At 54.4% G+C, this 27,641-nt stretch overlaps 2 protein-coding genes across 2 annotated transcripts in view; one reads left to right on the top strand and one right to left on the bottom strand.

The window, feature by feature from the left end:
• Window positions 1-10,846, bottom strand: part of KIAA0930 (KIAA0930 ortholog) — a 40,483-nt gene extending 29,637 nt beyond the window's left edge. Inside the window, exon 1 of the mRNA XM_061205291.1 lies at window positions 10,737-10,846. Within this exon, the coding sequence (XP_061061274.1) occupies window positions 10,737-10,800 (64 nt within the window). The 5' untranslated portion in view covers window positions 10,801-10,846. The remainder of the gene's footprint in view (window positions 1-10,736) is intronic.
• Window positions 10,799-26,421, top strand: LOC133101605 (uncharacterized). The gene is made up of 3 exons (XM_061206614.1): window positions 10,799-11,483; window positions 11,581-11,678; window positions 26,335-26,421. The coding sequence occupies exons 1-3, from the start codon at window positions 10,799-10,801 to the stop codon at window positions 26,419-26,421; spliced, it is 870 nt and encodes a 289-aa protein (XP_061062597.1).
• The last annotated feature ends 1,220 nt before the right edge of the window (window positions 26,422-27,641 follow it).

The following is a 27,641-nucleotide window of genomic DNA, read 5'->3' as shown; positions in this document are numbered from 1 at the left end:
GCAGTGACTTCCCCAAAGTGACACAGCATTCAGGGAAAATTAATTTCTGAGCCTCCTCTGCCTTCTTCCCTGCTCTGTCTCTGCCCAGGCGGGACCCCCCGTGAGGACTACCTCACTCGAGGGCTACCTCCCCAAGAAATGACCACCCTCTTAACTCAACAGATACCAACCCATCGATTCATCACCCACACTCCCCTCACAGCCCCTTCCCTGGGCCTCGCTCCACCATCAGTCCCACCCTGAGCTGGCACAGGGGATGCAGAGCCAGTGCCAATGACCCTGCAGGGGACCCCAGGGGGTGAGGGAGAGGAAGTCACACACAGGAGGCTATGCAGCGTCACAGGACTGATGGCAGAAATCGGTACAGGTGCCGTCAAGAACAAAGCAGGGGGGCCCAGCTGATCCTCTCAAGGGGTCAGGAAAGGGCCAGATGGGCCCTTGAGCCGAGAACTGAGAGGTGAGGCTCCCCTGACAGATGGGGCGACAGAGTGGCAAAGTGTGGAGGAGCCCCCCGAGAAGACTCACACGGCTGGGGCTTAGCTGTCAGCAGGGCCAGGTCACAGAGGATCTTGAACTTTGACTTGTAGGCCTCAGAGGTTTTTAGAGGTGTAAGCAGCAGAGTATGACACAGTCAGGAGTGGCAGCCGTGGTGGGACAGAGGACCAGGCGCGGGGGCTGGTGTAGTCCAGCCCACAGGTGACCCAGGTGGGGATGAGGGATGGCTCAGACAGAACTCGGCCATAGCTGGAGGTGCGGGTGAAGAAGGGCTGACCCTTGCCCAGTCTTGGTCAGGCTGAGCTGGAGGTGACACACTCTGGGGAGACGGGTGTCCGAGGGCAGTCAGCAGTGGGGGCTGGTCCGTGATGGGTGTGGGCGGGATCAGGGGGCAGCATGATCGGTTACCCTCTACCCACCTGCCACTACCATCTCCCGGGGAAGCGCTCAGCCCCGGGACGCAGGGCCAAGCCCAGTCCAGCTCTGCATCCCCGGATGCTCAGTCACTACGGCCTGCACGAGGGAGGCAACAGTGACTATGGTGACCTAAAAATGTACACGGAGAGAGGGGTGGAGAGCACAGAAAAGGTGAGCAATCAACTGGCACGAGGGCCTTGGGTGGTGGTGTGGCTGCAATGGGGCCCGTGAGCAACGTTCCAGAAAGAACGAGAAGGCAGAAGCCCAGGCCTGCCTCACTCGAGGTCCCCGTCACCCTGAGCCTCAATCCCCCTCTGTAAACAGGGACAAGAGCCGCCCACCATTCCGCTCAGCAGCTGTGAGCACCAGTGAGGACGCAGCAGAGCCCTTTGTAAAAGTCGGGCTTTTTCCTGATGATCTTGGTAGTACCCGCTCCTCATAAAGGGTAGTTTGTACTCTGCTTTTCTCATTTGTTCTGTCGTAAGCATTGTCCCAAGTGTAAACAGTCAAGATTCAAAGCTCGTCCCAAACCAAAGGATTTTTACACTACAGATAAACAGCGACAGCACCTCCAACTACAGGACTAAAAATTAAGCCCCTCTCCTTTGCACTTTGCCAAGAGACACTTCTCATGTATCCACTGGTCATTCAAGGGAGGCAAAGAACATATCCTTTAAAACAGGGGTCCCAACCCCCGGGCCACGGACTGCTACCGGTCCGGTCCGTGGCCTGTTAGGAACCGGGCCGCACAGCAGGAGGTGAGCGGCGGGTGAGCGAGCAAAGCCCCATCTGTATTTACAGCCGTTCCCCATCGCTCGCGTTACCGCCTGAGCTCCGCCTCCTGTCAGATCAGTGGTCTCGTAGGAGCGCGACCCCTACTGTGAACTGCGCGTGTGAGGGATCTAGGTCGTAGGTCGGAGCTCCTTATGAGAATCTAATGCCTGGTGACCTGAGGTGGAGGTGAGGCAGTGATGCTAGCGCCGGGGAGTGGCTGCAAACACGGCTTATCATTAGCAGGGAGGTTTGACTGCACGGAGACCGTAATAAATCAATTGCCTGCAGACTCGTATCCAAACCCCATCAGTGAGTGGCACGTGACAACAAGCTCAGGGTTCCCACTGATTCTGCATTACGGTGAGTTGTATAATGATTTCATTATATGTTACAATGTAATAATAATAGAAACAAAGTGCACAATAAATGTAATGTGCTTGAATCATCCCCAAACCATCCTGCCCCCACACTCCGGTCCATGGAAAAACTGTCTTCCACGAAACCAGTCCCTGGTGCCAAAAAGGTTGGGGACCGCTGCTTTAAAAGACTCAGGCTAACCGGGTATTTGTCTTGTATCCCATCAGACACAAGACTCCCTTTTTAGGGACTTCCCTGGTGGTCCAGAGGTTGAGACTCCACACTCCCTATGCAGGGGACCCGCGTTCGATCCCTGGTCAGGGAACTAGATCCCGCATGCCGCAACTAAAAAAGATCCCACATGCCGCAACTGAGGCCCGGCGCAGCCAAATAAATAAAAATAAATAAGTAAATATTAAAAAGGTGGTCCCTCCCAAGTGAGCTGATGTTCATCCTGCACGGCCTGGACCGTGCAGAGGGTCCTCCCCAAGCTGGGCGGCCCTTACCTCGGCCCCCAGACGCTCTGACCCCTAGTCTGCAGGTTCAACAACCTCTCAGCTCCTGCTGCAGCCAACTGGGCCCTGAGGGGCCTCCTTGTGCTTCTCTCCCTCCACACCCCAGCCCGGTCACTGCACACGGAAAATAAGGACACCTTGCCCTGCCCCCAGTGGGCCTCGATCTCTTTACCTGAACCGAGACAACAGGCGGGAGGGCCCATCAGGCATTCTGGCTCTGGTGCTGAGGCTGCCAGGGCCCCCTCTGAGCTTCACCCACCTGTCTGCACAGCAACAGCGATAGGCTGGTTGAATTCTGGATCTTTCTTGTCCATCTCGGCTCCCCCAGGACGGCTGTGACCCTGAGGATGTTCTGCTGCCCAAGCCAAAACCAGGAGGTGGGGAGCAAGCTGCCAGATCAGCCCCGATGCCAGGAGGGCGCGACGCCAGGCAGAGGGACGTCAGGTCCGCTCTCGGAAGAACACCTATCCCAAAGCCGCGCAGCAGCATGCGAGGGGACGGACTGGAGGGCCGCCCATCACACCCAGCACTGTCTCCCCGCCCACACTAGCCCCCGGAGGGTAAGAGCCAGGACCAAGGCCTGCACTGCACCCACAGGGCCTGGGCACAGGCAGCCTGGCACCCGTGCTGACCAGGGGGCCACCGTCTGTTGTCCCCGAGGCTGGGCGGGCAGGGGCTGCCCAGAGCTGGAAGTGAGAGGGTCTTGGAGAGGAGGAGCAGCCTGGGCCCACTCAACTCCCAGGCCTCCCGGTCCCCAGCTGCAGGACAAAGGGCCCCTGCCTCCCCCGCTCAGCAGGCAAGCCTGGAATCCCAGGGAGAAGACGGGTCTGGAGCATCACCGACCAGCGGGCACCTGGCCCCAAGCCCCGTCTGAGGCTGGATCCTCTCTCAGCAGCTGGCATACCCGGGTGCCAGGAAGCCATCACCCGCCACTCACCTTTCTTCTTGTTTGTGCCAATGCCAATGATTCAGAAAGTTTTCCATGGGACTTCCATGATAGTCCAGTCGTTAAGAATCTGCCTTCCAATGCAGGGGATGCAGGTTCGATCCCCAGTCAGGCAACTAAGATCCCACAGGCCACGGGCGGGGCAACTAAGCCCACACGCCACAACTACTGAGGCCACATGCCGCAACTAGAGAGAAGCCCATGCGCTGCAGCGGAGGATCCCGCATGTTGCAACTAAGACCCGACATGGCCAAAAATTAAAATAAATATACAAATAAATAAATAAATAACAAAGTTCTCTCTGAGTTTGGTAAACATCTGTCTGCCACCCGCCACATCCACCTATGGCCCTAGTCCTGCCTTGGGGGTCAGACAGCAGCCTCTAAGAAATGGCCTCCCAGGTTGGCAGCCGAAAGAAGTCATCCAAATGCAGAAAGCTTCGCACAAATGAAGAGGCCTGTTGCAAGCTATTTATAAGAGTGAAAAACTGGATCCAAGCTAAGTTTCCCACAAGACAAAACCAATTAAGTAAATTATGGCACATCCACCCAACTATCCTGTATCATTTAAATAATGTTTAGAGTTTGAACAACACGGAAAATGTTTTAGGAATTTTAAGTGAGAAAGCATGATTAAGAAACTTTACGCGTAGAATATCAAGTATTCTTTAAAGGGGCTTTAAAAAGATTGGAAAGCAAGATGTTGCAAAGTTAATAGTGTAACTGCGTGATTGGAACGATGAGTAATTTTTTTCCATTCTCTTATATTTTCCAGTTTCCGTATTGTACATGTAACATTTTTTAATTGAAAAAAATTTGTCTGGGGATTTTTTTTTTTTTTTTTTTTTAAATTTTGGCTGGGTTGGGTCTTCGTTGCTGCACGTGGGCTTTCTCTAGTTGCGGCGTGCAGGGGCTGCTCTTCGTTGCGGTGCACGGGCTTCTCATTGCGGTGGCTTCTCGTTGCGGAGCACGGGCTCTAGGCACGTGGGCTTCAGTAGTTGTGGCACATGGGCTCAGTAGTTGTGGCTCACGGGCTCTAGAGCGCAGGCTCAGCAGTTGTGGCGCACGGGCTTAGCTGCTCCACGGCATGTGGGATCTTCCCGGACCAGGGCTCGAACCCATGTCCCCTGCATTGGCAGGCAGACTCCCAACCACTGAACCACCAGGGAAGTCCCTGTCTGGGGATTTTGATGTTGTTTTTTTAACAAGAGTCCCACTCGGGGCTTCTCTGCAGTGGCCTCATGGCTTGGCTGGTATTCCTGAGCCCGCCCGGCCCAGTGAAGGAGGCAGATGTAAATAAGGAGCCAGCGCTGCAAGGAGAGGGCACGGCTTGTGCGAGGCCTCAGGCAGGGGCAGAGCGGGCACTGGCGCCCAGGCCAGGGGAGGGGGCAAGGGTGCCAACACAGCTGATGGCCCTCTCGCTTTGCCAAGAATCCCTGCAGCCATGACCCTCAGTCTCCTTAGAGTGAGAGGTCCAGCGTCCTCAGCGTTCTCTGGAAGGATGCAGAGTCCCTGCCTTGGGAGAGGACCACACCGGCAGCGGCCCGGGCTGCTCCAGCCCCAGAAACGGATAGAGGCCGGAACCCACAGGCCTTAAAAATAGGCGCAGGAACCGAAAGAGACACCACTGCCACTCTAAACGGCCACACTTCCTCCCCGCTGCACTGCCCCAGAACTAGCTCTGCCTGCCTTGGGGACAGAGGGCCCGGGGCCCCCGGGGAACCCAGAGAAACTGGCCCCAGCCACTGCAAAGCAGTCTGAACTTCAGAGCTTGAATCCAACCCTGATTCCACGTGCGGGCACGGGGCCAGATGTTTGTGTCCTTTATAACAACAACAGCATAGAGGGTCAACGCCGTGCCAGGGCTTGTGCTGGGTCTGTTCCTGCCGCGTCTCCTGCAGTCCTCACGGGGCGGCATGAGGCTGTGCCTGTCACTTCTCAGACAATTTCCATGACCCTACAGACTTTGCTGTCTCCACTTTACAGATGAGGACCCAGAAGCTCCAAATGGTGGCGTGGTGTGCTTAGGCCCCCGGTCTTCCCTTCTAGCCACACCTCCCATGAACATCCCCCGCCCACCACTACGCCCAGCTACGCTGCACCGAGCAAGACAGAGGGCTGGGCCGAGCGTGCAAGGTCCTCTTCCCGATTCACAGGGTGGTGTCAGGTGCCTGGCACGTGTAGGTGTTCAGCACAGAGGCGAGGCTCACAGGAAGGCAGTCTCCCCCGTACTCCTCTGGCTCATTCCAGAACTCTCTGCAGGACGGCTACTGGCACCTGACATGCCTCGGCTGGAACCCCAGGAACCCCAGTTCTGCTACCTCCCAGCTACGTGACCTTGGGTGAGTCACTTTCCCCTCTGAAGCTTGGTTTCCTCATCTGCAAAATGGGCTGATAACGGAACCTGCCTCCATAGGAGGTGCTGTTACAGGTCCAGCGGGGCTGGCACACGGCACGTGAGCAGCATCCCTCGTGCTAACGGCCTCTCCAGTGCCGGCCGGTCCACGAGTCAAACACCCGCCAAGCTGCCGAAGGCCAGGCCAAGCGAACACCAAAGTCCCAGCCGGGCATTCGGAGCCCCAAACACCGCTCCAGCCTCAACTCCCACAGCCAGGCTTCAAGCCTCCCCGCTCCTCCAGGCAAGTCCTGCCCACCCTAGCCCCCTCTCAAAGGCCACGCCTGCACGAACCCCCCCTTGTCGGCCGAGGTGGCCCCCTTCTCTGTGCCCCTCACAACCTCTCACACCTCGACCTGGACCCTTCCTCAGCCCACCTCGTGCCAGGCAGCTGAGCACACCTATGGTGGCCAGGCCACACGCACCCGAGGACAGGTGTGAGGGCTTCACCCCTGCTAAGAGCTCACACAGATTCTGCCACTTACTGGCCATGGGACGGGGGCATGTTACTTCACCTCTAAACCTGTGCTTCTTCACCGGGACAAAGAGAACAGTTTAATGATACCTACCTTAGAGGATTATTTTGATGATAAAAGGAAATGGTGAATGTGAAACACTCCTTTTGTCCCACGGCACTCCAAAGAGAGAGAAAATTCCCTAGGCCACCTAAAAGGGGGCGAGAGCCCAGGAATAAACAGCTCTAAAATGCTCAGCCTTGGGGACTTCCCTGGCAGTCCAGTGGTTAGGACTTTGCGCTTTCACTGCCAAGGGCACGGGTTCAATCCCTGGTCGGGGAACTAAGATCCCGCAAGCCAGCTGCGGCCATGGGAAAAAACAATAAAGTAAAATAAATTGAAAAAATAAAATAAAATAAAACGCTCAGCCTAGGCAGGGCCCAATACAAGCAGCAGAGGGAAGGCCCCTCCACTCACAGCGCCCCTCCGCCACTCAGACCCGGGTCGTGTCCATGTGACTTGACCAAAGGCCAGGGGCGTGCTGCCCCTGTTGAAGGGAGCCTGCCCACACAGCATGCGTGCGCTGACGTCCAGGGCCCATTAGAAGGCCCAAGCCCCAGGAGGAAGTGTCAGGCTATCTCCACCTTTGGTCCAGACGTCTGCATCACACAACATTTGGGCATTGGACCACCTGATTCTTCCCAACTCAGAGATTCTGGAGCCCCGCACAGGCCGCCTCAGCCATCAGCCTGGCTCACCTGTTACCTGGAATCACAGGCAGTTTCCTGTGGATAAAGCACCAAAATCCTGCTCAGCGTGGCCACAGCCCTGGCTGCTTCCAGCAGGATTTTTACTTCAGTCAAGTCACCTGTTTATCTGGCTCTCTCTCCCCACTCAACTGCACCCACACCCCACGCAGCACGGATCAAGGCTGATCCCCCCACCTGGCACGGAGCAAGTCCTCAAAAAAATGCTTCTACTGCAGAGGCCACAGTAGACAAGATTCAAAAATCAAGTCTGGATATCCAAGGTACTTTTCATCATGCAACCAAGAGACAATGCGGTCAGGGAGAGGGGGGTAGTCGCTTTCTCCCATCTCATAGACAGACACTGTGACTCAAATGATAACAGCGGGACTTCCCTGGTGGCGCAGTGGTTAAGAATCCGCCTGCCAATGCAGGGGACACGGGCTCGAGCCCTGGTCCGGGAAGATCCCACATGCCACGGAGCAACTAAGCCCATGCGCCACAACTACTGAGCCTGCGCTCTAGAGCCTGCAAGCCACAACTACTGAAGCTCGCGTGCCTAGAGCCCATGCTCCACAACAAGAGAAGCCACCGCAGTGAGAAGCCCACGCACTGCAACCAAGAGTAGCCCCCGCTCGCCGCAACTAGAGAAAGCCCGCGCGCAGCAACGAAGACCCAACGCAGCCAAAAATAAATACATAAATAAATAAATTTATTTTTTAAATAAAGAGGGACTTCCCTGGTGGTCCAGTGGCTAAGACTCTGTGCTCCCAATGCAGAGGGCCCGGGTTCAATCCCTGGTCAGGGAACTAGATCCCACATGCTGCAACTAAGACCCGGCGCAGCCAAATAAATAAATAAATAAAAGAAATGACAACAGATTGTCCAGGGTCAAGCGTCTTCCCCAGAGGCTCCCTTATACCTTCAAAACAACCTGAGGTTAGTTCTGAACAACCTAAGCTTTAATTAAACAACAACAACAAAAATCTGGGAGGTTTAAGTTAATTCATAAATGTAACAGGTTGTCCCAGCTGCAAAGTGGAAATGAGCGGGTGACATGGTACAAGTGCTTTGGGGAGGGCGTTCTGGATTCACGCCTGGGCGCTTGGGCCAATCATTCCGTCCTAACTCTACTTTGGGCATGAAGTCACTGTTTAGCTTGCCCCTCTCTGAACACATTTCTCATCTGAAAAATGAGAGAGACGGCAACGTGAGCCCTTCTAAGACTTTAGGTTTCCAACTTCCTTGCCCATCCACACCCTTCATTCCCCAGTCCAGAAAGTAATCCTCTCATTCATTTGCTGAGTGTGCCCTGGGGCTCTGCTCTGCATGGGCCCCGTGCTGGGCACTGAGGAGACTCAGATTTGGACAATGCCCTGGGGGGGGGGGGGTCACCTGCTAACTGGGGAGATAGCCACACAGACCATCACAGTGCCACAGTCGTCCATTCATCCACCGGACGCGAACCCGGTACAAGGAGAGCACAGGCAGCAGGACAGGGCGCGGAGGAAGGGTCCCCGGGGGGGCAGCATGAGCTCTGAGGCCTGAAGGGAGACCTGCACATGTTTGCAGGGCAGGTTAAGTAGGAGGTAGCTTTCCAGGCGCAGAAAAGAGCAGAAACAAAAGTGCAGCGCATCAGAGCGCTACAGGGACTGAGTCCTGAGGGGCTGGGGGTGGTAAGATGGGAAGAGCTTGTGTGTGAGGGGGAACTAGAGGCAGGAGGGGAGACACAGCAATAGTGCAACCACCAGGCTGTGCCCTTGGCCTACTATGGGCAGGTCCCCTCCCCAGATGCAGCGCAGTAGGTGCAGCAAGGCCTGGTTGGGACATCTGGGGGGACAGGCACTGGGGTCACACTGACCAGGGGTCAATCCCAGCTATACAGCTTCCTCGCAGGCTGTCCCTGAGCTAGTCTCTTGCCTCTCTGACTTCAGGCTCCTCATCGGTGAAGTGGAGATAATGTTCCTGTATCTGGCAAGGTCAGTATCAAACTGACACAGCCTGCATAAAGCACCTGGCACATACTGAGTGCTCAGGAAATGCCAGGTGCTACAGCAAATTATTGTTCTTAGGGGGTGGCACTGCAGGCTCCTGGGGGCAGGGACTGTCTAACAGGGCAGAGAGATGCTCAGAGGACAGTAGGACCGTGTTGACAGGAGAGTGAGGAGGGATGCCCGGAGCTGCTGAGCCAACAGGGCTGAGGGGCCTGAGCAATGGTCCCTCCGACCCCTCCCCTCTCAGACACTCTGTGCCAGGTGACAGGCGGCCTGCCAGGCGGGCATGCAGCCGGGCACACAGTAGGTGCTCAATGAACATGGGCTGAATGAACAAATGAGGGCCCTTCCATTTCTGCTCGAAACTAATTAGTGACACCTTTTCAGAAGAGACCAGAGAACCTCTGTCCTCGTCCATCCCGGCCTGTAGACGCCCCCCACCCCCATGCTTGAGGAAAGCTTCGTTCCAGGGCAGGCTGGGCTGAGACCTGCTGAGGGGAAGTGTCTTGTACCAAGTCTGCCTCCTGCAAAAAGGAGGACGCAAATTTATTTCCTCTCGTCTTCCAGCCTCCAGGGTGTGGCCTGCTGAGGGGCCTGGAATGCCTTGTGACCTTAGGTGGGGATGCGCTGGCTCTTTGGGACTCAGTTTCCCCAATGGTGAATGAAGGGGAGTGGGTCTGGCAGAATCTCCAACGTTGACATTCCCTTCTCCACAAAATGCTGTCGCCCCCTCAGACAGCCCCAGCCCAGACTGGGGATGAGGGTGGGGATGGGGGGTGGCTGAGAACGTGGTATGAAGTCATTCCCGCAGGAAGAAGGGAGGGGTCTTTTCAGAGAGAAAACGGCCTCCTCAGGCTTTAGTCTGAACACGATCCGTCAGTAGCCATCACTTCACGCCCAGCCACGCCGGGAGACACCACCTACACCTGGAGCCCCAGGCTCTCGCAGACCACACGGGGCACCTCCACCCCACGTCACCGGCCCATCTAGGACTTAGGGCCTCCTTAGAGCAGCATCACACCCAGAGAGGCGGCCGGCCCCGCTCCCGCTGCCAAGCGGGTGGGTTCAGGGGGCGACGGTCCAACAGGTCCCCAGTTAGAGCCAATGTGCAAAGAGAGCGGTGCGGGAAGACAAAGGCTTTGGGACGCCGGAGACCTGCCCTCCCGGCGAGCTGGGACGGTGGCCGGGGCAGCTGGCAGGGAGGTCTGCCCGGAGCCCACGGGGCCCCGGCCCTGCCATGTCGGGCTCCGGGTCTCCCCAGAGCCAGCGCCCGCACTCCCTGCAGCGGCACCGAGGCCCCGGGGAGGGCTTCCTGGAGAAGGAAGAGGCCTGGCGGAGCCACGGAGGGGAAGGAGGGAGACGGGCAGACGCCCGGATGGACAGACAGAGGGAGACGCCGAGTGACCCGGGAGACAGACACACGGGGACGCGAGCGTGCCGGACCGCTCTTGGGACCAAAATCAGAGACGGAGACGCGGAGGCACAGGAAACAGCCGGACGCGGGGAGCCGGGGGCGTGAGGGGGATGCGACACGCAGGGAGCCCCAGAGACACACGCAGAGACAGAGACACACGCAGAGACAGAGACGCGCACACCCCGACGACGCGGCAGCCCCGGCCTCGACCCCGGCCGACCCCACTCACCGAGGCCGCAGACCTCGCGGCGCAGGCTGAGGCGGCCGCGCTCCTCGGCTATGGCGCGCAGCATGTGCTGCAGCGAGCGCTCCTCGGCCTCCGCGCCGCCCGCAGGCTCCGGGGAGGCGGCGGCGGCGGCGGCGGCGGAGGGGAGGGCGGGCGGCCCGGCCCGGAGCCCCGCGGGCGCGGGCGCCGAGGCGCAGGCCCGGCCCGGCGGCCGCGCGGAGGCCATGCCGGGCCCCGGCTCATCGCCCGCGCCGCGCCCGCGGGGGCCCCCGGCGCGCCGCGCCGCCCCCGCCCCGGCGCCGCCCGCCGCGAGCACCAGTGAAGCCACAATCCGCCTTTGTGCGCGTCGCCGCCGCCGCCGCCGCCTCCTGCCGAGTCCAGTGAGGCGAGCGCACCTCCGCGTCGCCGACACCGCCCGCCCGCCTCCAGGCCGCCGCCTGCCCCTCCCGGCCTCGCCCGGCCCCGCCCCCAGGCCATCCGGACCCCGCCCCCGGTGGCTGCCCACCCCGCCCCTGCCCGCCCTCAAGCCACACCCCAGCCATCCAGGTCCCGCCACCAGCTCCAGGCCCCGCCCCCGGTCAGCTAGACCCCGCCCCCGGCACGCCAGGCCTCACCCCATACCCGCCCCACGCCACGACCCGGGCCGCCCTCCTTTGACCTCCGGCCCCGGACCTACCGGGGTGGCCCCCTTCCCCACCCTCCAACGCCCGGTCCGCTCCGGCCCCGCCCACCCCAAGCATCTAGCCTCCGGTGACCTCCGACTCCGGCCAAGCTCTTCCTCAAACGGCTCTCGGGATTCCGCCTCGACCTTCGCCGGCCCCTCCACCCCTGCGCCCACTTTCTCCAGACCCTCCCCACAAGGCGCACCCCAAGACCGACCTCGGCCCCTGCACCCCCTCGGGCAGTTTGGCGTCTCTGAGCCCCTCCCATCGCCCCTTCCGGGCCGTACCCCCCCTCCCCCCCGCCCTGCCTCGCCCCGCGAGAGACTGACTTTGTCTCCTGCCCTCCCCATTGCCACCCTCCTTTTCTCCTCAGTCAGGTTGTCAGGACCGGTTTCCCCTGGGAACTTCCTCTTCAGAACCCAGAAAGAGGTCACCCTCCCCCATAAAGAGGTCTCATGGGGGGACGGTGGCAGAGCCCTTCCTGCCCCCAGACTCCTCCGCCTGGCGCAGTGCAGGGCGTTGAGAAAGGCTCTGAGCCTGTTTCCTCAGCTGTACGATGGGGTCTCGCTCTGAGTGTTAACTAGGTATGAGGGTGTTGAGGGGTGGAGAACTATGAGGGCAGCTGGGCACATGCTCTTGATGAAGGCCAAGGTCCAGTGGGCATCCATCCGCGTGCTGGCCTCCACTGAGAGAGGAAGATCTAGGTGAGAGGCAGCTAGAGGCCCTTCCCAGACCTCAGCCCCCGTGGCCCATTTCTAAGGACCTGGGAGACGCAAATGGAGGGAGAGTGCTGTGATTTCCCAACTTGCTAAATGGCCAAGGACATCCCCCTGCAGTCACGCTAGCCTCCGTCCACAGACCCATCAAGGAGGGGCCTGCCTCCAGGCCCCACCCCCCTTCCCTCCTCCCCCATCCTTGTAACACATGCTTCCTCATTTCCTTTGGGTCCCAGAGTCACCTCCTCTAAGAGCCTGCCCTGACCACCTTACCTAAAACACCAGCTTCTCTCCCCTCTAGCCCTTTACCGTGCTTTATTTTTCTTCACAGCACGGCACTTACCTCCGCTGACATCCCATTATATAGCTATGTGTTCTGTTCATTGTCTGACTTCCCCACTGAGGAAGGGGTCTGTCTTCTGCACAGCTGTAGTCCCGGTGCCTGGAACATTGCCCAGCACGAAGTAGATGCCCAATAAATACATGTGGGATGTGCAAATGAAGAATGAATGAGAGGCCTGATAGGGAAGCAGGGAAGTGGAATAGTCAGTAAGGGACCGTGGGGTATGGCAACCGCCCTGGAGGAAGAAATGGGTGGTCTGGATCGTGCTTCAGGCCTCATGGTTTGTTTTGTGCCACCAGGACTTGCGTGCCTCAGGGCAGAGTCGGAGCCTGACACCTCTGTGTCCTCAGCACCAGGCACAGGGGAGGGTAGGGGTTGGGAGGCTCTGTAGAGAAGTGTGGAGTGAGAGAAGTAATGAAGCCAATGACCAGCCGTGCATGTATGTTCTCCTCTGGGCCTGCTTCTGCATCTGTGAAATGAAGACACTGGCCTGAGGGCTATGGCCTCTGGTTCTGAGTCTGGACCGCTGGGATTTGGACTGGTAAAATGGGAAATGGGAATGACTGAGCAAGGGCCCAGAGGCTGGCAAGTCCAGGGGTCATCTCTCTCTTTGTTTCCCCAAACTCCACCATGACCCTGCCTGCCCCACTGCCACCCCTTTGCTTGTGCTCTCCCCCTTGCTGGAAATCCTTTCTTCTCCTCAGCTGTGTTCATCTTCGGGACCCACTTTCCCTGGGAAGCCTTCTGGTTAGGGCTGGTCAATGCATTTGTATTCTTATCTCTTTCACAAACTCCCTCCCCACACCCCCAACACACACACACACACACACACAGAGTTACCTCCATAGATTCTGTGCCAGAGGACCCTCATCGAATCAGCTCATCCCATTTTCCCTGGCATCCAGCCCAGGACAGGTGCCAGAAAATATTCGTTGAATGAATAAATGAACAGCACTTGGGCTCTTTCCTTTTTATTCAATCATACTCCAAGTATTGCCCACATAGGAAATTTTTTTTAATATTTATTTATTTATTTGTTTATTTATTTGGCTGCGTCGGGTCTTAGCTGCAGCACTCGGGATCTTTCGTTGTGGCATGCAGGGTCTCCACTTATGGTGCGAGGGCTCCAGAGCGTGTGGGCTCAGTAGTTGCGGCGCACAGGCTTAGTCGCCCCGCGGCATTTGGGATCTTAGTTCCCCGACCAGGGATCGAACCCGCGGCCCCTGCATTGGAAGGCGGATTTTTAAGCACTGGACTACCAGGGAAGTCCCAGGAAATTTTTTAATGTCAACAAATGTTGAGTAATATTTTGGACTTGAAGTGGGCATGAGCAGGGCTTCTGGGGTCCCAGGGCATGTTCTGTTTCTTGATCTGAGTGCTGATTTACATTGGTGTGGTCAGTTTCTAAAAATCAGACTAACTTTTTGAGTTATGCACTTTTCTGTATATATGCAGAATGTAAAATAGAATTAAAAATAAAAAGATTTAAAATCCTTGAAAAAAATCTCGTTTAACCATATTCCCCATGACAGTGAAAATGTTCTTTTCTGCAAAGAAGTGAAATGTATTTTTTTAGAGAGACCACTGAGGGGAAAAAAAGAATACGTAGGCAGAACAATGGCCCCCAAAGATGTCCAACCCCAATCCCTGGGATTTGTGAATATATATTACCTTACATGGTAAAAGAGCCTTCGCAGATGTGATTAGATTAAAGATATTGAGATGGAGACAGTATCCTGAATTATCCATGTTTGCCCAGTGTAATCACATACATTCTTAAAATTGGAGATTTCCTGGCCGTAGTCAAAGAGACGTGACAGCAGGAGAATGATCAGATAAATGCAACGCTGCTGGCCTTAAAGGTTAAGGAAGGGGCCACAAGTCAAGGGATGCAGGCAGCTTCTAGAAGCTGGAAAAGGCTAGGAAACAGGTTCCCTCCTAGAGCCTCCAGAAAGGAACACAGCCCTGCCTGCGCCTTGATTTTAACCCGGTGAATGCCACCCACCCCCACCTCCTCCAGTCGTATTTCTAACCCGTAGAACTATAAGATAATAAATTTGTGTTGTTTTAAGGTGCTTACTTCGTTAGTTTGTTATTGGCAACAACAGAAAACCAAGACAATGGGCAAACCTGAGATGAAGGGAATCATGTAAGCTCTCTACTCCAGCGATTCTTTCCCCAAGGTTTATTTTGCAAACAGCCCTAGAGCAGCAATAAGGCAAAGTTTAGCGAAAAGAAAAATCAACCACAACCCATCTGCTTTAATAGGTCTGTTGCTTCATTCCCCGACATCCTTGCCCCGTAGACCTGGACACCATCCTTGGGTGTATGAGGGACAACAGCATTGATGGTTCATGTCTTTCTCTCTAAACGTTTGGGGCTGATCTCATTCAAAGAGCCAGTCAGTGTTAGAAACAAATGCTGCCAGAGAGCTCTTCTCCCAGGGACTGGTCAGAGAAGCCGCCAGTTCCGATACGAGTGCGTGGCCGCCAACCTCCTCTTCTCTGAGCATTGTTTACTGTCCATAGAATGGCACGTGGGACTGGGTGATCTCCGAGAACCCACCTGGCCTTAGAAAAGACAATTAATTTCTGGGAGTAGGTCAGGAGTAAATAGCCTCACCTGGGGTGGATGAGCAGACGGTCCAAGGGGCAGGTTCAAAGGCTTCCTCATCCACCCCGATAATCTGTTGAAATTTTTTTGCGTGAATGTGTGTTGTCAGCAGCTTCCCAGCCTGACTTCCCCCATTCTTGTGACTCAGGTTCTTGGAATTCCTGTTCCTCAGCCTTCGTTTTCATCTGGAAAATTAAATCCAACCACCCCCAGCTCAAGACTGCAACAGCTTCTCCAACACTGGGTGCTTCTCACGTGCTACCAAGGCCGAGGAGCCACCTGGAAAGGTTCAACAGCCTTCATTCTCCCCTCCTCTGACCCTTTCCACCGTCCGCCTGACACACGAAATATCTTCTCATCCTCAGCTGTTGGCAGAAACTCTACCTTTAGCCCTCCACTTTTTTTTTTAATAGATCTCTGCTAAAATTTCCCCAGAGGGGTTAACCTTAAAATTATTATTAGACACTGACACACTGGGGAGAAGAAAGGATTCAGAGGTTTTGAAAGAGGAAGTGCCTGATGGGGTTGGGGGCTGGGGAGATACATAACTAACGTTTCTTGAGGAACTGCTTTATGCCAGAAGATTCACGAATGTGGACAAGAATAATCCTGAGCCCCAGAAGGCAACTGGTGTCGTCTTCTGTGTTAGGTGAGACAAGCAAAAACCAGAGAGGCTGAGTCACACTCAAAAATCACACAGCAAGTTAAACCTGGAGGCCAGATTCGAACCCCGGAGCCAGGAAGGAAGAGACAGCCACCCACACACCATCTGGCATTAGCTCGTCCTTTTTCTGGTTTCAGGAGGGAAGGCCCATTGGAGAACAGACGTGGGATGACAAGTTTTGAAAGGAGAAGCCCTTCTTCATGGAGCTGCAGGGCAGCAGGCTGTTCCTGGGAAGAACAATTGTACCCCGGGATAAGGAGGGGGGGGGTGCTGTGCTAAACGTGGGAGGGGTTGAAATAGGGAAAGAAATTTAATCATCGGAGGGAGACCTGGGACAATACAGTTTGAACCTGGGCAAGTCCCTTCTGCTCCAGAGCCCCGGGCCTCCCATTTGTCAATGAGGAGGCTGAACTGTACGTCCCCTCGGGCCTGTCCAGCCCAGACATGATGCGAGGACAGGTCGGGTGAGCCCGGCAGAGAGCTGGAGCGCCTGCCCTCCTTTTTCCGGCTCTTCCAGGCTCCTGCTCTCAGAGTTCCTGCTGGAAGTTGTTTTCCTTGCCCATGAACACACAGCCTTTGTCCCCTTGGGGCGATAGAAATTGTATTAGCAACCAACATTGTGTACTACTGCAAAATGCAAAAGTAAACTGACAAAATTAAAAAGATGCTTCACTAAATACCTACAGGATGTGACATATGTCATCATTATTTTCAATGTGGTAATTATGAAAGTTTCACCACAGTGGAGAACTCTCAAGTAGTGAGAATTCTGAGAATTCGGGGTCATTGATAAGAAATCAGAAATGAAGAGTTACTGGCATTTTATCTTATTTAGCAGACGTACCTGCAGGACTTGCTATGTGTCGGGCTCTGTCTTATGACTTTACAAATGTTGACATTGGACCCTGTGACTTAGGAACACATCATTATCGCTCTTGCACAGATGAGCCAGCTAAGGCCCAGAGAGGTTAGGTATCTGCTCTAAGGTCATCAAAGGCAGAGTCAAGGAGCCAAGTCAGTTCAAGAGCAAAATTATAAAAACCCTTTCAGAATCTATTTTGGAAAAAAAATTACATTTTATAAGGGTACATTCATGTTTGGGATGATGTGAGCAGAGCCTCCGAAAGCAAGAGTGACTGAGGCCAACAAATGCCTGAAAATGGTGCTGTCCTCCCAGACCCCAGCATGGGTTGTGGTCCACTGGGGGGCGGGGACGGGGGTGGGGGAAGGAGAAGGGAGACAGCTCTTCTTTTTTTTTTTTAATAAATTTATTTATTTATTCATTTATTTAATTTTTGGCTGCATTGGGTCTTCGCTGCTGCACGCGGCCTTTCTCTAGTTGTGGCGAGCGGGGGCTAATCTTCGTTGCAGTGCGCGGGCTTCTCATCGTGGTGGTTATCCTGGTTGCGGAGCACGGGCTCTAGCCACACGGGCTTCAGTAGTTGTGGCGCGTGGGCTCAGTAGTTGTGGCTCGCGGGCTTAGTTGCTCCATGGCATGTGGGATCTTCCCGGACCAGGGCCCGAACCCGTGTCCCCTGCATTGGCAGGCGGATTCTTAACCACTACACCACCAGGGAAGTCCTGACAGCTCTTCTTAAACACCCAGCAATGGGCCGAGTTCACTGTATCCAGCTCATTTAACCCCCACTCTAACTGCAGGATTGCAATTTCTTTCTTTTTTAAAAAAATTTATTTAATTAATTAATTTATTTTTATTTTTTGCTGTGTTGGGGCTTCCCTGTGGCATGCGGGATCTTTTTGTTGCAGCGTGTGGGCCCTTTGTTGCAGTGCGTGGGCTTCTCTCTAGTTGTGGCGTGCGGGTTTTCTCTCTCTAGTTGTGGCGAGCAGACTTCAGGGTGCATGGGCTCTGTAGTTGTGGCGCAGGGGCTTAGTTGCCCCGCAGCACTGGAGGATCTTAGTTCCCCGACTAGGGATCGAACACGCGTCCCCTGCATTGGAAGGCAGATTATTTACCACTGGACCACTAGTGAAGTCCCAGGACTGCAATTTCATCATCCCCATTTTGCAGGTGAGAAAACTGAGGCTCAGAGATGCCAAGTGGCTTATTCACAAGGCCAGGGTGCCGCACAGCTGGGATTTGTGCCCCTGAGCCTTGAGGAGAAGGCAGTGATTGTATTTGTATACTTAGATCTCTCTTCAGTGGGGTTTTTTGGTTTGTTTTTTTTGTTTTTGGCCACTCCGGGTGGCTTGTGGGGTCTTAGTTCCCCAACCAGGGATCGAACCCCAGCCCTTGGCAGTGAAAGCTCCGAGTCCTAACCACTGGACTGCCAGGGAATTCCTCACTTCATCATATTGATATATTTATCTAACACCTACTTTGCGAAGGCTCATTGCAGAATGTTTAGAGCCCAACAGCTGTTCACATCCACTGCTGTCCTTTTCTGATGGGAGTGTTGGGGACAGTGGTACATCCTGAGAGCGACAGGTAAGGGGCTGGATCAGAGAGAAAGTTTGGGCATGTTTGAGGCCCAGCCCCCGTGTAGACTCTCAACCCTTGGGGTTACAAGGTGCTTCACGATGAGACTGGGGTGGGTGTGTTAGTTTCCTGTGCCTGCCGTCACAAATGACCGCAAACTGGGTGGTTTACAACAGAAATGTATTCCCTCATGGTTCTAGAGGCCAGAAATCAGAAACCAAGCTGTCGCCAGGGCCGCACTCCCTCTGAAGGGAGGAATCCCTCCTGCCTCTTCCAGCTCCTGGTGGCTCCAGGGAGTCCGTGGCTTGGGGCTGTGTCACTCTAGTCTCTGCCTCCGTTGTCACATGGCTTCCACCCCTCTGCGTCTCTGTGGCTCAAATCTCCCTCTACCTCCCTATTATAAGGGCACTTGACATTGGATTCAGGGCCCACCCTAAACCCAGGATGCTCTCATCTCAAGAGCCTTAACTTCATTACATCTGCAAAGACTTTTCCCCATAAAGTCACTCACATTCACAGGTTCTGGGTGGACATAACTTGGGGGGTGGGGGCACTGAGGGGCCACTGTTCAACCCCTTGCTGTGGCTTTTGCTACTTTTGTGGGTGAAGCATCCATCCATTCCATCCTCTTCTTACCACGGTCCTAGAATTTCCTCTGGGGCCCACTCAGCCCCCGTTTCAGTCCATGTGGGGTGAGCACTTGACCTGGCCTGCCTGTCAGAAAACAGCATCTCCCCGGCTGCAGTGATTGGTCCAGGGGTGGTCCAGTCGGAGCCAATCCCAGGACTTGGGTTGTCTTTGCAGTGGGGCTGCCTGAGGAGAGCTTCTGACAGCCACCCGGGTAGCAGGAGGGGCGTAGAACGGAGCCCATACAGAGGAGAGCAGGGCTGAGGGATGGAAAGGGAAGCCCAGCCTTTCAGGTAGAAGAGCCAATACCCTCCCCTTCCCACCAGAGCCAGCTGAGAGGCATTTCTGTTCTTGCTTATCCGTGGGTCTGAGGGCAGGTTCACGATGAGCCCTTGCTTAACCAAGGGGGGCATTTGGATGGCACGTTGGTTGTCAGGGCCCTCCTTACCAGAGATGCACTGTAGGCCCTGAGAGGCCTGGGGACCAACCTGTTCATCACACAGATGGGGGACGGAGGCCCAGAGAGGTGGGACCTGCCTGGGTCCCTCATGGGGTGCCCTCTGACCCTCAAACTCAGCCCAGGCCCTCCCACGCTGGCTCTTCCTGCAGGCGGGCTGTCTGTCAATGAACTTGTCTTCCTGCTTAAGCCCAGTCTGTCCTCTTGCACTCAAAGTGGCCCTGCTGAATCTGCTGCCACTGCTTGCTGACATTGTCTTCCTTCTTGGCGATGCACCAATTCATGCCTCGTTAGGGGTGGAGCTCCAACCCTTCATCTTGGGGTTGGTAGTTAGGATTCAGGAGGTCTGTGGACTTGAGCGGGGGAAAAAATCACATCTTTATTCTCACAAACTTCTATCTTAAATTATCTTTCCTTTCAGTATGGTTGCAGGCTGCAGACCACAGAAATATCACAAACCACAGTAGTATCTGCAACTTTGTCACCAGCACCCACATAGGACCCAGTAGCAGGTGAGTCAGACTTGGTTCCTGCCCTCCCAGAGCTGCCCTGGGAGCCCAGGGAGTCCCAAGCAGGGACGTGATCTCAGACATAAGTGTATAAGAAGGACCCCGGAGAATTGGTAGGGACTGGAGTCAGGGAGGCCGGTGAGGGGGATGAGGCTGATGAAGGAGGTCAGGGGAGGGCCAGGAGTCCTGGGCTGGAGTTGTCTAGTGGTAATGGGGAAGGGGAGAAGACAGAGTGCAAAGGTCATGAAGAGGTCATGATGGCAGGCCTTGGTGGCCCGTGTCACATGTAGCCTAAGCCCCTGCCCCTCACCCTGAGGCGTTTCCCTTCCCCAGCTTTCCGGACACCACCCATGCCTCCACCATCAGCCCTTCCAGGCACTTTCGGAGTCAAATCCCCAAGGCTCCATCCTGGGCCCATCTCCTCATTCCCCTGGTGCTAGCCTCTGTCGCACACCAGCGACTGCCCACGTTGCCTCACCTCCAGCCCTCACCTTCCCCGGGCCCAGCAGCCTGCTGGGCAAGCTCTCTCAGATGCCTGAAGGGACACCTAGGCTGTCCCTCCGGTCTCGTCCTCCTGCAGGCCCGCCTCTCAATTGCTCAAGCCAGAAACCTAGGAGTCTTTCCAGACGCCCCACTGCCTCGCTCTCATATCTAATCCATCTGGCGATTTGAACCTCTAAACACTCTCAAGCCCGCCCTCTTCACACCATCCCCACTGTCACTACCCTAATCCAAGCCTCTGATTCTTTCACCTAAACTCTTTAACAGTGTATTTGTTGCCTGTTGCTGCATCACAAACCATCACTAATTGAGTGGCTTGTTGTCTCACAATTGTTGTGTGTCGGAAGTTCAGGCCCAGCACAACTGGGCTCTCTGCTCAGTCTCACAGGCTGAAATCCTGGTGTCAGCCGGGGCTGTCGTCTCATCTGAGGCTCCAGGTCCTTTCCCAAGTTCATGTTGTTGTCAGCAGAATGCATTTCCTTGCAGCTGTAGAACTCATGGAAGCTGTGCCTTCAAGGCTACAGGAGCTCATCCTCCTGACTTCCTTGTCTTTAAAACTCCTGCTTTGAAGAGCCACCTGATTAGGTCTGGCCCACCTCGGAAAATCTCCCTTTTGATTAACTCAACTGATTAGGGACCTTAATTACACCTGCAAAGTTCCTTTTTGCCATCTAACATAACATAATTATGGGAGCGATCTCCCATCATATCTATAAGTCTCACTCACACTCACAGGGAGAAGATTATACAAGGCTACTGGTGGTCATTTTAGAATTTACCTGCAATGGACAGCGTCCTCATGGGCTTGCCCAGCCTGGGAGGCCTGGCCCCTCCAACCCAGCCTGGACAACCAGGGTTATCTTTTCTATCTGTCTGTCTGTCTGCCCATCTATCTATCTATCATTGATCTATCTATTTGACTTTCCTTCTTCTTTCTTTGCTATTCTTTTTTTTCCTGTTTAATATGAAATATTTCAAATAAACCCAAAAGTAGAGTGACTAGTATAATGGACACTCCTTGTACCTATCACCTAGATTTAAATAATTGTTAATTATCTTGCCATTTTTCTTCATTTGTCTTTTTCCTTAATATTTTAAAGTCAATTTCAGACATGGTGATTGTTCAATCCTAAATGCTTCAATATGTGCCTTGATTTTTTAAAATGGATATTTTTCTCCATAACCACAATATCATCGTCATCACCCCTAATGAAATTAATATTAATCCTTTCTAAACCTCAGTCACATTTATATTTCTCTTAGAAGAATGTTCCTTACCAGCTGGGTGTTGAGAATCAGGATCAGGGTGATCTTTCCAACATCCAAATGTGAATATGTCACTTCCCTGCTTAGCACTGTGTGCTCTCCCTGGCCCTGGGATAGGGGCCCAAGTCCTGACCTGAAGGCGGCAGTACCTATCAGGCCCCTGGGTCCCTCTCCTCACCCCTGCCCTCCTGCTCACTGGCTTTCTTTCTGTTTCTCAGTGAGCCATCGTCCTTCCAGCTGCGGGACCTACACGTCTGCCTTTTCCTCCACCTGGAACTTCTTTGCACCTTCCCATCCTTCCCATCCAGTTCAGCCATCATTTCCCCAGGGAAGCCCCCAGGAATCCCCGAACCAGGTCCAATTCTTGTCTCATCTGATCTCTTGGAACCCTGTTTCTGCCCTGACCCAGTCCTGTGCTTCAGAGCACCCACCTCAATTCACAACGACCCACTCAGGGTGTGATTTCTTGATTACTCTCTCACTCCCCCACCAGCCTGGGGCCCTGAGAGCAGGGACATGTCTGCTTACCGTCAGGTAGTGGTATAGCTCCACCACCTGGCCCAGAGCCGGCATATAGTAGGTGCTCAATAAACACATTCTGAGGGAATTCCCTGGTGGTCCAGTGGTTAAGAATCTGTGCTTCCACTGCAGGGGACATGGATTCGATCCCTGGTCAGGGAAACAGGATCCCACAAGCCATGCGCTGTGGCAAAACAAAAACAAAAACAAAAACAAAAAACACACACATGCACTGAGTCTGTGGATGCATGAGTGGACCAGGGTGAGGGTGAGGACTGTGCCATCGTCAGAGGAGTTTGCAAGCCCCCGCTGGCCAGAGGGGAGTTGATGACAGAAGGGCGTGACCCCGAGGGACAGGGCCAGCCATAGGAGTGCTGCTACTCCGGCGGGCAGCAGGGGACACTAGCGGCCCACCACACCCCCTCAGGACACCCAGCCCCTGCTTCTCCTGATTCCCACCACCTGAGACCCCAGAGCGAGGCCGACCAGAGCTACTTTCATTTTCGCGGGCGCTGCTCTCAAAGGGCCGGATGGCTCTGATGACGGGATTGCAGGCAGCGTGAGTGGCCAGCGGGGTCCGTGTGCCGGCCGGGGTCTCCACACTGTTCTCTCCAGTCCACCTCCGTGTGACAGCCAGAGCGACATCCCCAGACCTGAAGTCTGATCCTGTCACTCCTGCTTCCTTCTCACGTAGAATAAGACCCCAATTCTCCACCTCTGTCTACACAGCCCTGTGTGTGATCCGGTGCCTGCAGACCTTGCCGAGCTCTCCTAGAACCAAACCAACAGAGTGATGCCACAGAGAGGGGCCAGAGGGGCCTCCCTCTCGGAGGAGGAGACACTGACCAGGAGATCATCTCGGGGCAGAGGGTTCTGGGCCAGGACGGAGGTGCAGCTGCAGGCCTGAGGCAGGAAGTGCCTGGCTAAGGCAGGCCAGGAGGTCTGCACGGGAGACAGAGGACAGGCAGGGCCCATAGCAGTTGGATCAAAGACGGGCTTCTCTTTGGTCTGCACCATATACTAAAAATATTTGAGTTAGTTGGAACAGAATTGAAAGTCCAGAAATAGACCCACACATATACAGTCAATTTATTTCATTTATTTATTTATTTATTTATTTTTGGCTGCGTTGGGTTTTTGTTGCTGTGCACGGGCTTTCTCTAGTTGTGTCAAGCGGGGACTGCTCTTTGTTGCAGTGCGCGGGCTTCGCATTGTGGTTTCTTGTCTTGTTGCAGAGCAGAGGCTCTAGGCGCGCAGGCTTCAGGAGTTGTGGCTCGGGGGCTCAGTAGTTGTAGCGCACGGGCTTAGCTGCTCCGCAGCATGTGGGATCTTCCCGGACCAGGGCTTGAACCCGTGTCCCCTGCATTGGCAGGCGGATTCTTAACCACTGCACTACCAGGGAAGCCCTGGTCAATTGATTTTTGACAGAGGTCAAAAAGCAAAGCAATTCAGTGGGGAAAGAAAAGTGTTTCAACAAATAGTGTTGGATCAATTTGGATGTTGAAAGGAACAGTTGATAAATTGGACTTTACCCAGATTTAAAATTTTTGCTCTTTGCAAAACAAATATCCAACAAAGGACTTGTATCTACAACGTCGTTTTTCAGCCTTTTTTCACCGCTCCCTCTCTCACGGAGCCTTTTTAGGCATTTTTTTTTTCCCTAATTGCCCCCATGAAATTTTAATAGCACAGATACTGCTTCTGTACTGTATGTATATTCATGCTTTCTACATAAAAAGAACATGATTTTTTTCACTCCCTCCCTCAGAACCAATTTTCACCTCCTTGGGGGCAATACTGCCCCCATTGAAACTGTATGATCTAGAATATAAAAAGAACTCTATGACTAGACAGTAAGAAGACAGACAAACCAATTTTCATTTAACAGGCAAAAGACTTGAATAAACCTTTCACCAAAGAAGATACAGGGATGACAAATGAGCACATGAAGAGAAGTACAACAGCATTAGTCATTAGGGAATGAGCTCTCATAACGAGGTAGCACTGCATACACACCAGGATGGCCAAAATTAAAGACTGACCGTTCCAGGTGTCCGTGGGGATGTGAGGAACCAGAGCCCTCATATGTGGCTGGTGGGACTGGAAACGTACGTCCACTTTGGAAAACAATTTGGCAGTTCCTTAAGAAGTTAAACACATGCCTTCCACATGACCCAGCCATTCCAATTCTAGGATTTACCCAAGAGAAATGAAAGCACACGGTCATACAAGAGGTGCACATGAGTGTTCACGAGAGCTTTATGTGTAACAGCTAAAAGAACAAAAGGGAAAACAACCCATTGTCCACCACAGGTGAATAGATCAACAAATTGTCCATCCTTACAATGGAATACTGTTCAGCAGTGAAAAGGAACGAACTCGATACGTGTAACCACATGGATGAAGCTCAAAATAATTATACTCAGTGAAAGAAACCAGGCACAAAAAGAGAACAATCCATATGACTCCATTCACATGAAATCTAAAAAATGCAATTGCATCCATAGTGACAGAAGCAGACCTGTGGTTGGCTGGGGGTGGGGTAGAAGGGACGGGAGGACGAAGAGGATAGATTACAAAGGGGCATGAGGGAACTTCGGGGGGTGATGGAAATGGTCATTGTCTTGATTGTAGTGGTAGCTTCACAAATATATATATATATACACATATACATAGATAGAGAGATAGATATGTCAAACTTGATATATATGTCAAAACTCATCAGATCATACATTTTAAACATGTGAGGTTTATTATATGTCAGTTATACCTCAAAAACCTGTAGATTAAAAATAGGGTGATTCCAATTTTTTAAAAATCCGTATTTCTGATTTTACTTGACAAACGTGACTGACCGGCTGCGTGTGCCTTGCCCATCGGCCAGAGCAGAGGACCCAGGGCCCCTCTGGACCCAGCACGAGCTCCCCAGCTGGCCTTGGTCCCCACCTGCTAGTTTTCTCTCCACTTCTCGGCTCCCCGGCCGCTGAGTCTGTGGCCTGGGCAGAGCTGGGGGTGGGGGGAGTTGCCAGGAAGCTGAGGGTGGATTTTGAGCAGGGGACAGATTTGTTCCTCCAGGCCCTTGTCAGGTAGCCCAGCAAGGCCCCTCTCAGTCTGGCTGCAGCTGAATGCAGTATGCAGTACACCCCAGAATGCAGTATGCAGTACACCCCAGAATGCAGTATCATCACCCTGTTTCACAGAAGATCCTAGGAGGGGGACCGTCTGATGGGGTGAGGCGCGGAGGGTGGCAGGGATTGCATGGGAACCCCCTTGGTCATTATTTCTGGGTCTGTGAGGCAAAGCCCGGAGCCAGGCTGGTCTGGAGTCGCTGTGAGACAAGCTCTTCCCGCATGCCTTCTCCCCTCTTCCTGAGGGACGCAGGGGACTGGCCTTACACAGGCCTGCCGCTCAGTGCTTCGATTGGTCCAGTTGTCGGTAAATATTTGCAGAATTGGCCTGCATGGCTTCAGCCACATCCCTTCCCCTCTTCCCTGTCTCGGTTTCCCCACCTCCAAGGGGGAGGAAGGCTTGATGCTTTCCAGGAGCCATGATATTCCAGGATTCCTTGAGGATGCACCTCCTCTTCACCGCTTCCTCCTCAGAGCTGCTAATTACCGAGATCAGAAACATGACTCCTTGAGGGTCCATCCTGTGACCCAGAATTTGCCCAAAGCTCTGTGCTCTTGTGGTCCAACCAAATCCACTCTGGGGGAACTTTGGGACCCCAGGAATCTTGGGGAGTCAGGGGAATCTTTCACCTTTGACTCCTCACTATTCCTGAGCACTGAACCCATAAGAGAAACGGACCCTATTTCCCTCTGTGCTTTGGTTTCCAGGAAGCTCAAGGCACTTCTCCTTGACTTTAGGAACGATGGAGGATCTCCCGTATCTACTCCTGGGTCTGCTTCCTTTTGAGCCTTAAGGAATGAGGTGGGATGTCTAGACACACATGTCCACGTTGGGTCCTTCCTGCTGCCACACGGAGGAAGCAGAAGAAGCAGAAGGGCCTGGAAGGAGTTGATCCGGTTAGCCCAGGAGAGACGGACAGAGCCAAGGCAGCATGAATTTCAAGTTAAGCCTTGTATATGCCAGAATGACTTCCCCAAACCTCAATATGTGAACATTTCTTCATCATTAATTAAAACTATTTTACGACTGCGTTAGTATAGACACAAATATACCAAAGATATACGGTAAAGTATTTTCCTCCTCCAAAAGCTCGTTCTCTTCCTTCTGATTCGAGTAGAACCGGGGTAAGTCAGCCTGGTGGGTCTGGCCCATTCCCAGCAACGCCACCACCCCGCCCGGTCCCTGTCCGACCCGCGCGCGGGGCGCCGCCAGGGGGCGCCCGACACCAGCGCGCGGCCCCACTGACAGCGGGAAGGAGACAAGGGAGGGGCCAGCGCTCCGCAGGCAGGGCGGTACTCTGGGGGCTCCGGTCCATTCCCTACAGTCCCCGCTGCACCAAAAACCCACTCCATGCACCTCATGGCCCCTCTTCGCCCTATAAGACCCAGTTGAGGTACCACCGCCTCCAGGAAGTCCTCTGGGCCTCTGGCTGGGCCAGGCACCTCCCTTGAGCTCCCAAAGCGCCCTGGGGCCCTGTCCACACTGTCAGTCACTGTTTCCTTCTCCCAAGACAGTGGATGGTGAGTCCTCAGGCAGGGATGCGCCTGGGTCACGCATGACCCCAGTATGGCAACTTGGGAAATGGTTTTCAGGTGAATAAATCTGGGAGCTGGGAGGCCCACGCAGCTTTCCTGGGTGGTCGGTGGTGGAGGTCCTGGCCCCCCACCCCACGCATGCTTAGGTGGGCACAGATGCTCAGTAACTGGGCTCCTTGACTCCAACCCCGACCTTCTGAGGACTGATTATTCCTCTTCCAGATCGGGGTTGGGGAGGGGGGGGACTCGCCTTCCTAGCCTGCAGGCTGCCCTGAGCCTTCCCGCTGGGCCAGCTCTCGTATCCGACGCTCATCGCCCCGCCCCCTCCACAGCCCCACAGCAAACCCTGAGACCCCGAGACCCCAGCGCCAGGGTCTCCCCTGGACGCGGCCCGCTGTGGGCTCCTCCCTGCACTACAGCTTCCCCCTCCCTGTTTCTCACGCTTTTCACGGCCACATTTCTTGAAAGCGCTCCCCGTATTTCACCTCCTCCTCCCTCTTCCGCTGCTTCCTGCATCCTGGCTAGCAGCCCCTGATCCTCTGAGCCGGCTGGCATAAGGCCCCCGGGGGCTCCCACGTCACCAAGTCTAATGTGCGCTCATCAGCCCCGAGCTATGTGGCCTCTGGCAGCACCTGGCACAGCTGGTCATTCTCATCCCTTGGTGTCCAGCGCGCTGCACACTCAGGATTCCGCTACATCACCCCGAGGCGGACCGCTAGAGCAGACGCCCCTCTCCTCCAGGTGCTGTATTTTGCCCAAAGCTGAAAGCCACCCAGAACTGAACTACCATTATATTACCCACCCGAATGGGAAGCAAAAGGGAACGTGGCAGTCGCTGTCTGTTAAGTGACTGCTTACAGGCTACAAAGAGTGTTTATGACATATGCCTTAGAGCAGAGTTTCTCCAACTCAGCACAGTGGACCTTGGGG

Source organism: Eubalaena glacialis, chromosome 11, assembly GCF_028564815.1.
Source record: "Eubalaena glacialis isolate mEubGla1 chromosome 11, mEubGla1.1.hap2.+ XY, whole genome shotgun sequence".
Taxonomy (NCBI): Eukaryota; Metazoa; Chordata; class Mammalia; order Artiodactyla; family Balaenidae; genus Eubalaena; species Eubalaena glacialis.
The sequence above is the reverse complement of the archived record's forward strand: the minus strand, read 5'-3'. Positions and strand labels throughout refer to the sequence as shown.

Bases quoted from the DNA above. Each gene is read 5' to 3' on its own strand.
- LOC133101605 (XM_061206614.1), top strand. From the start codon at position 10,799: ATGTGCTGCAGCGAGCGCTCCTCGGCCTCCGCGCCGCCCGCAGGCTCC. The intron at 11,484-11,580 runs GTGACCTCCGAC...CACTTTCTCCAG, and splicing joins CCCCAAGCATCTAGCCTCCG to ACCCTCCCCACAAGGCGCAC. The intron at 11,679-26,334 runs GTACCCCCCCTC...GCCCATTCCCAG, and splicing joins CCCATCGCCCCTTCCGGGCC to CAACGCCACCACCCCGCCCG.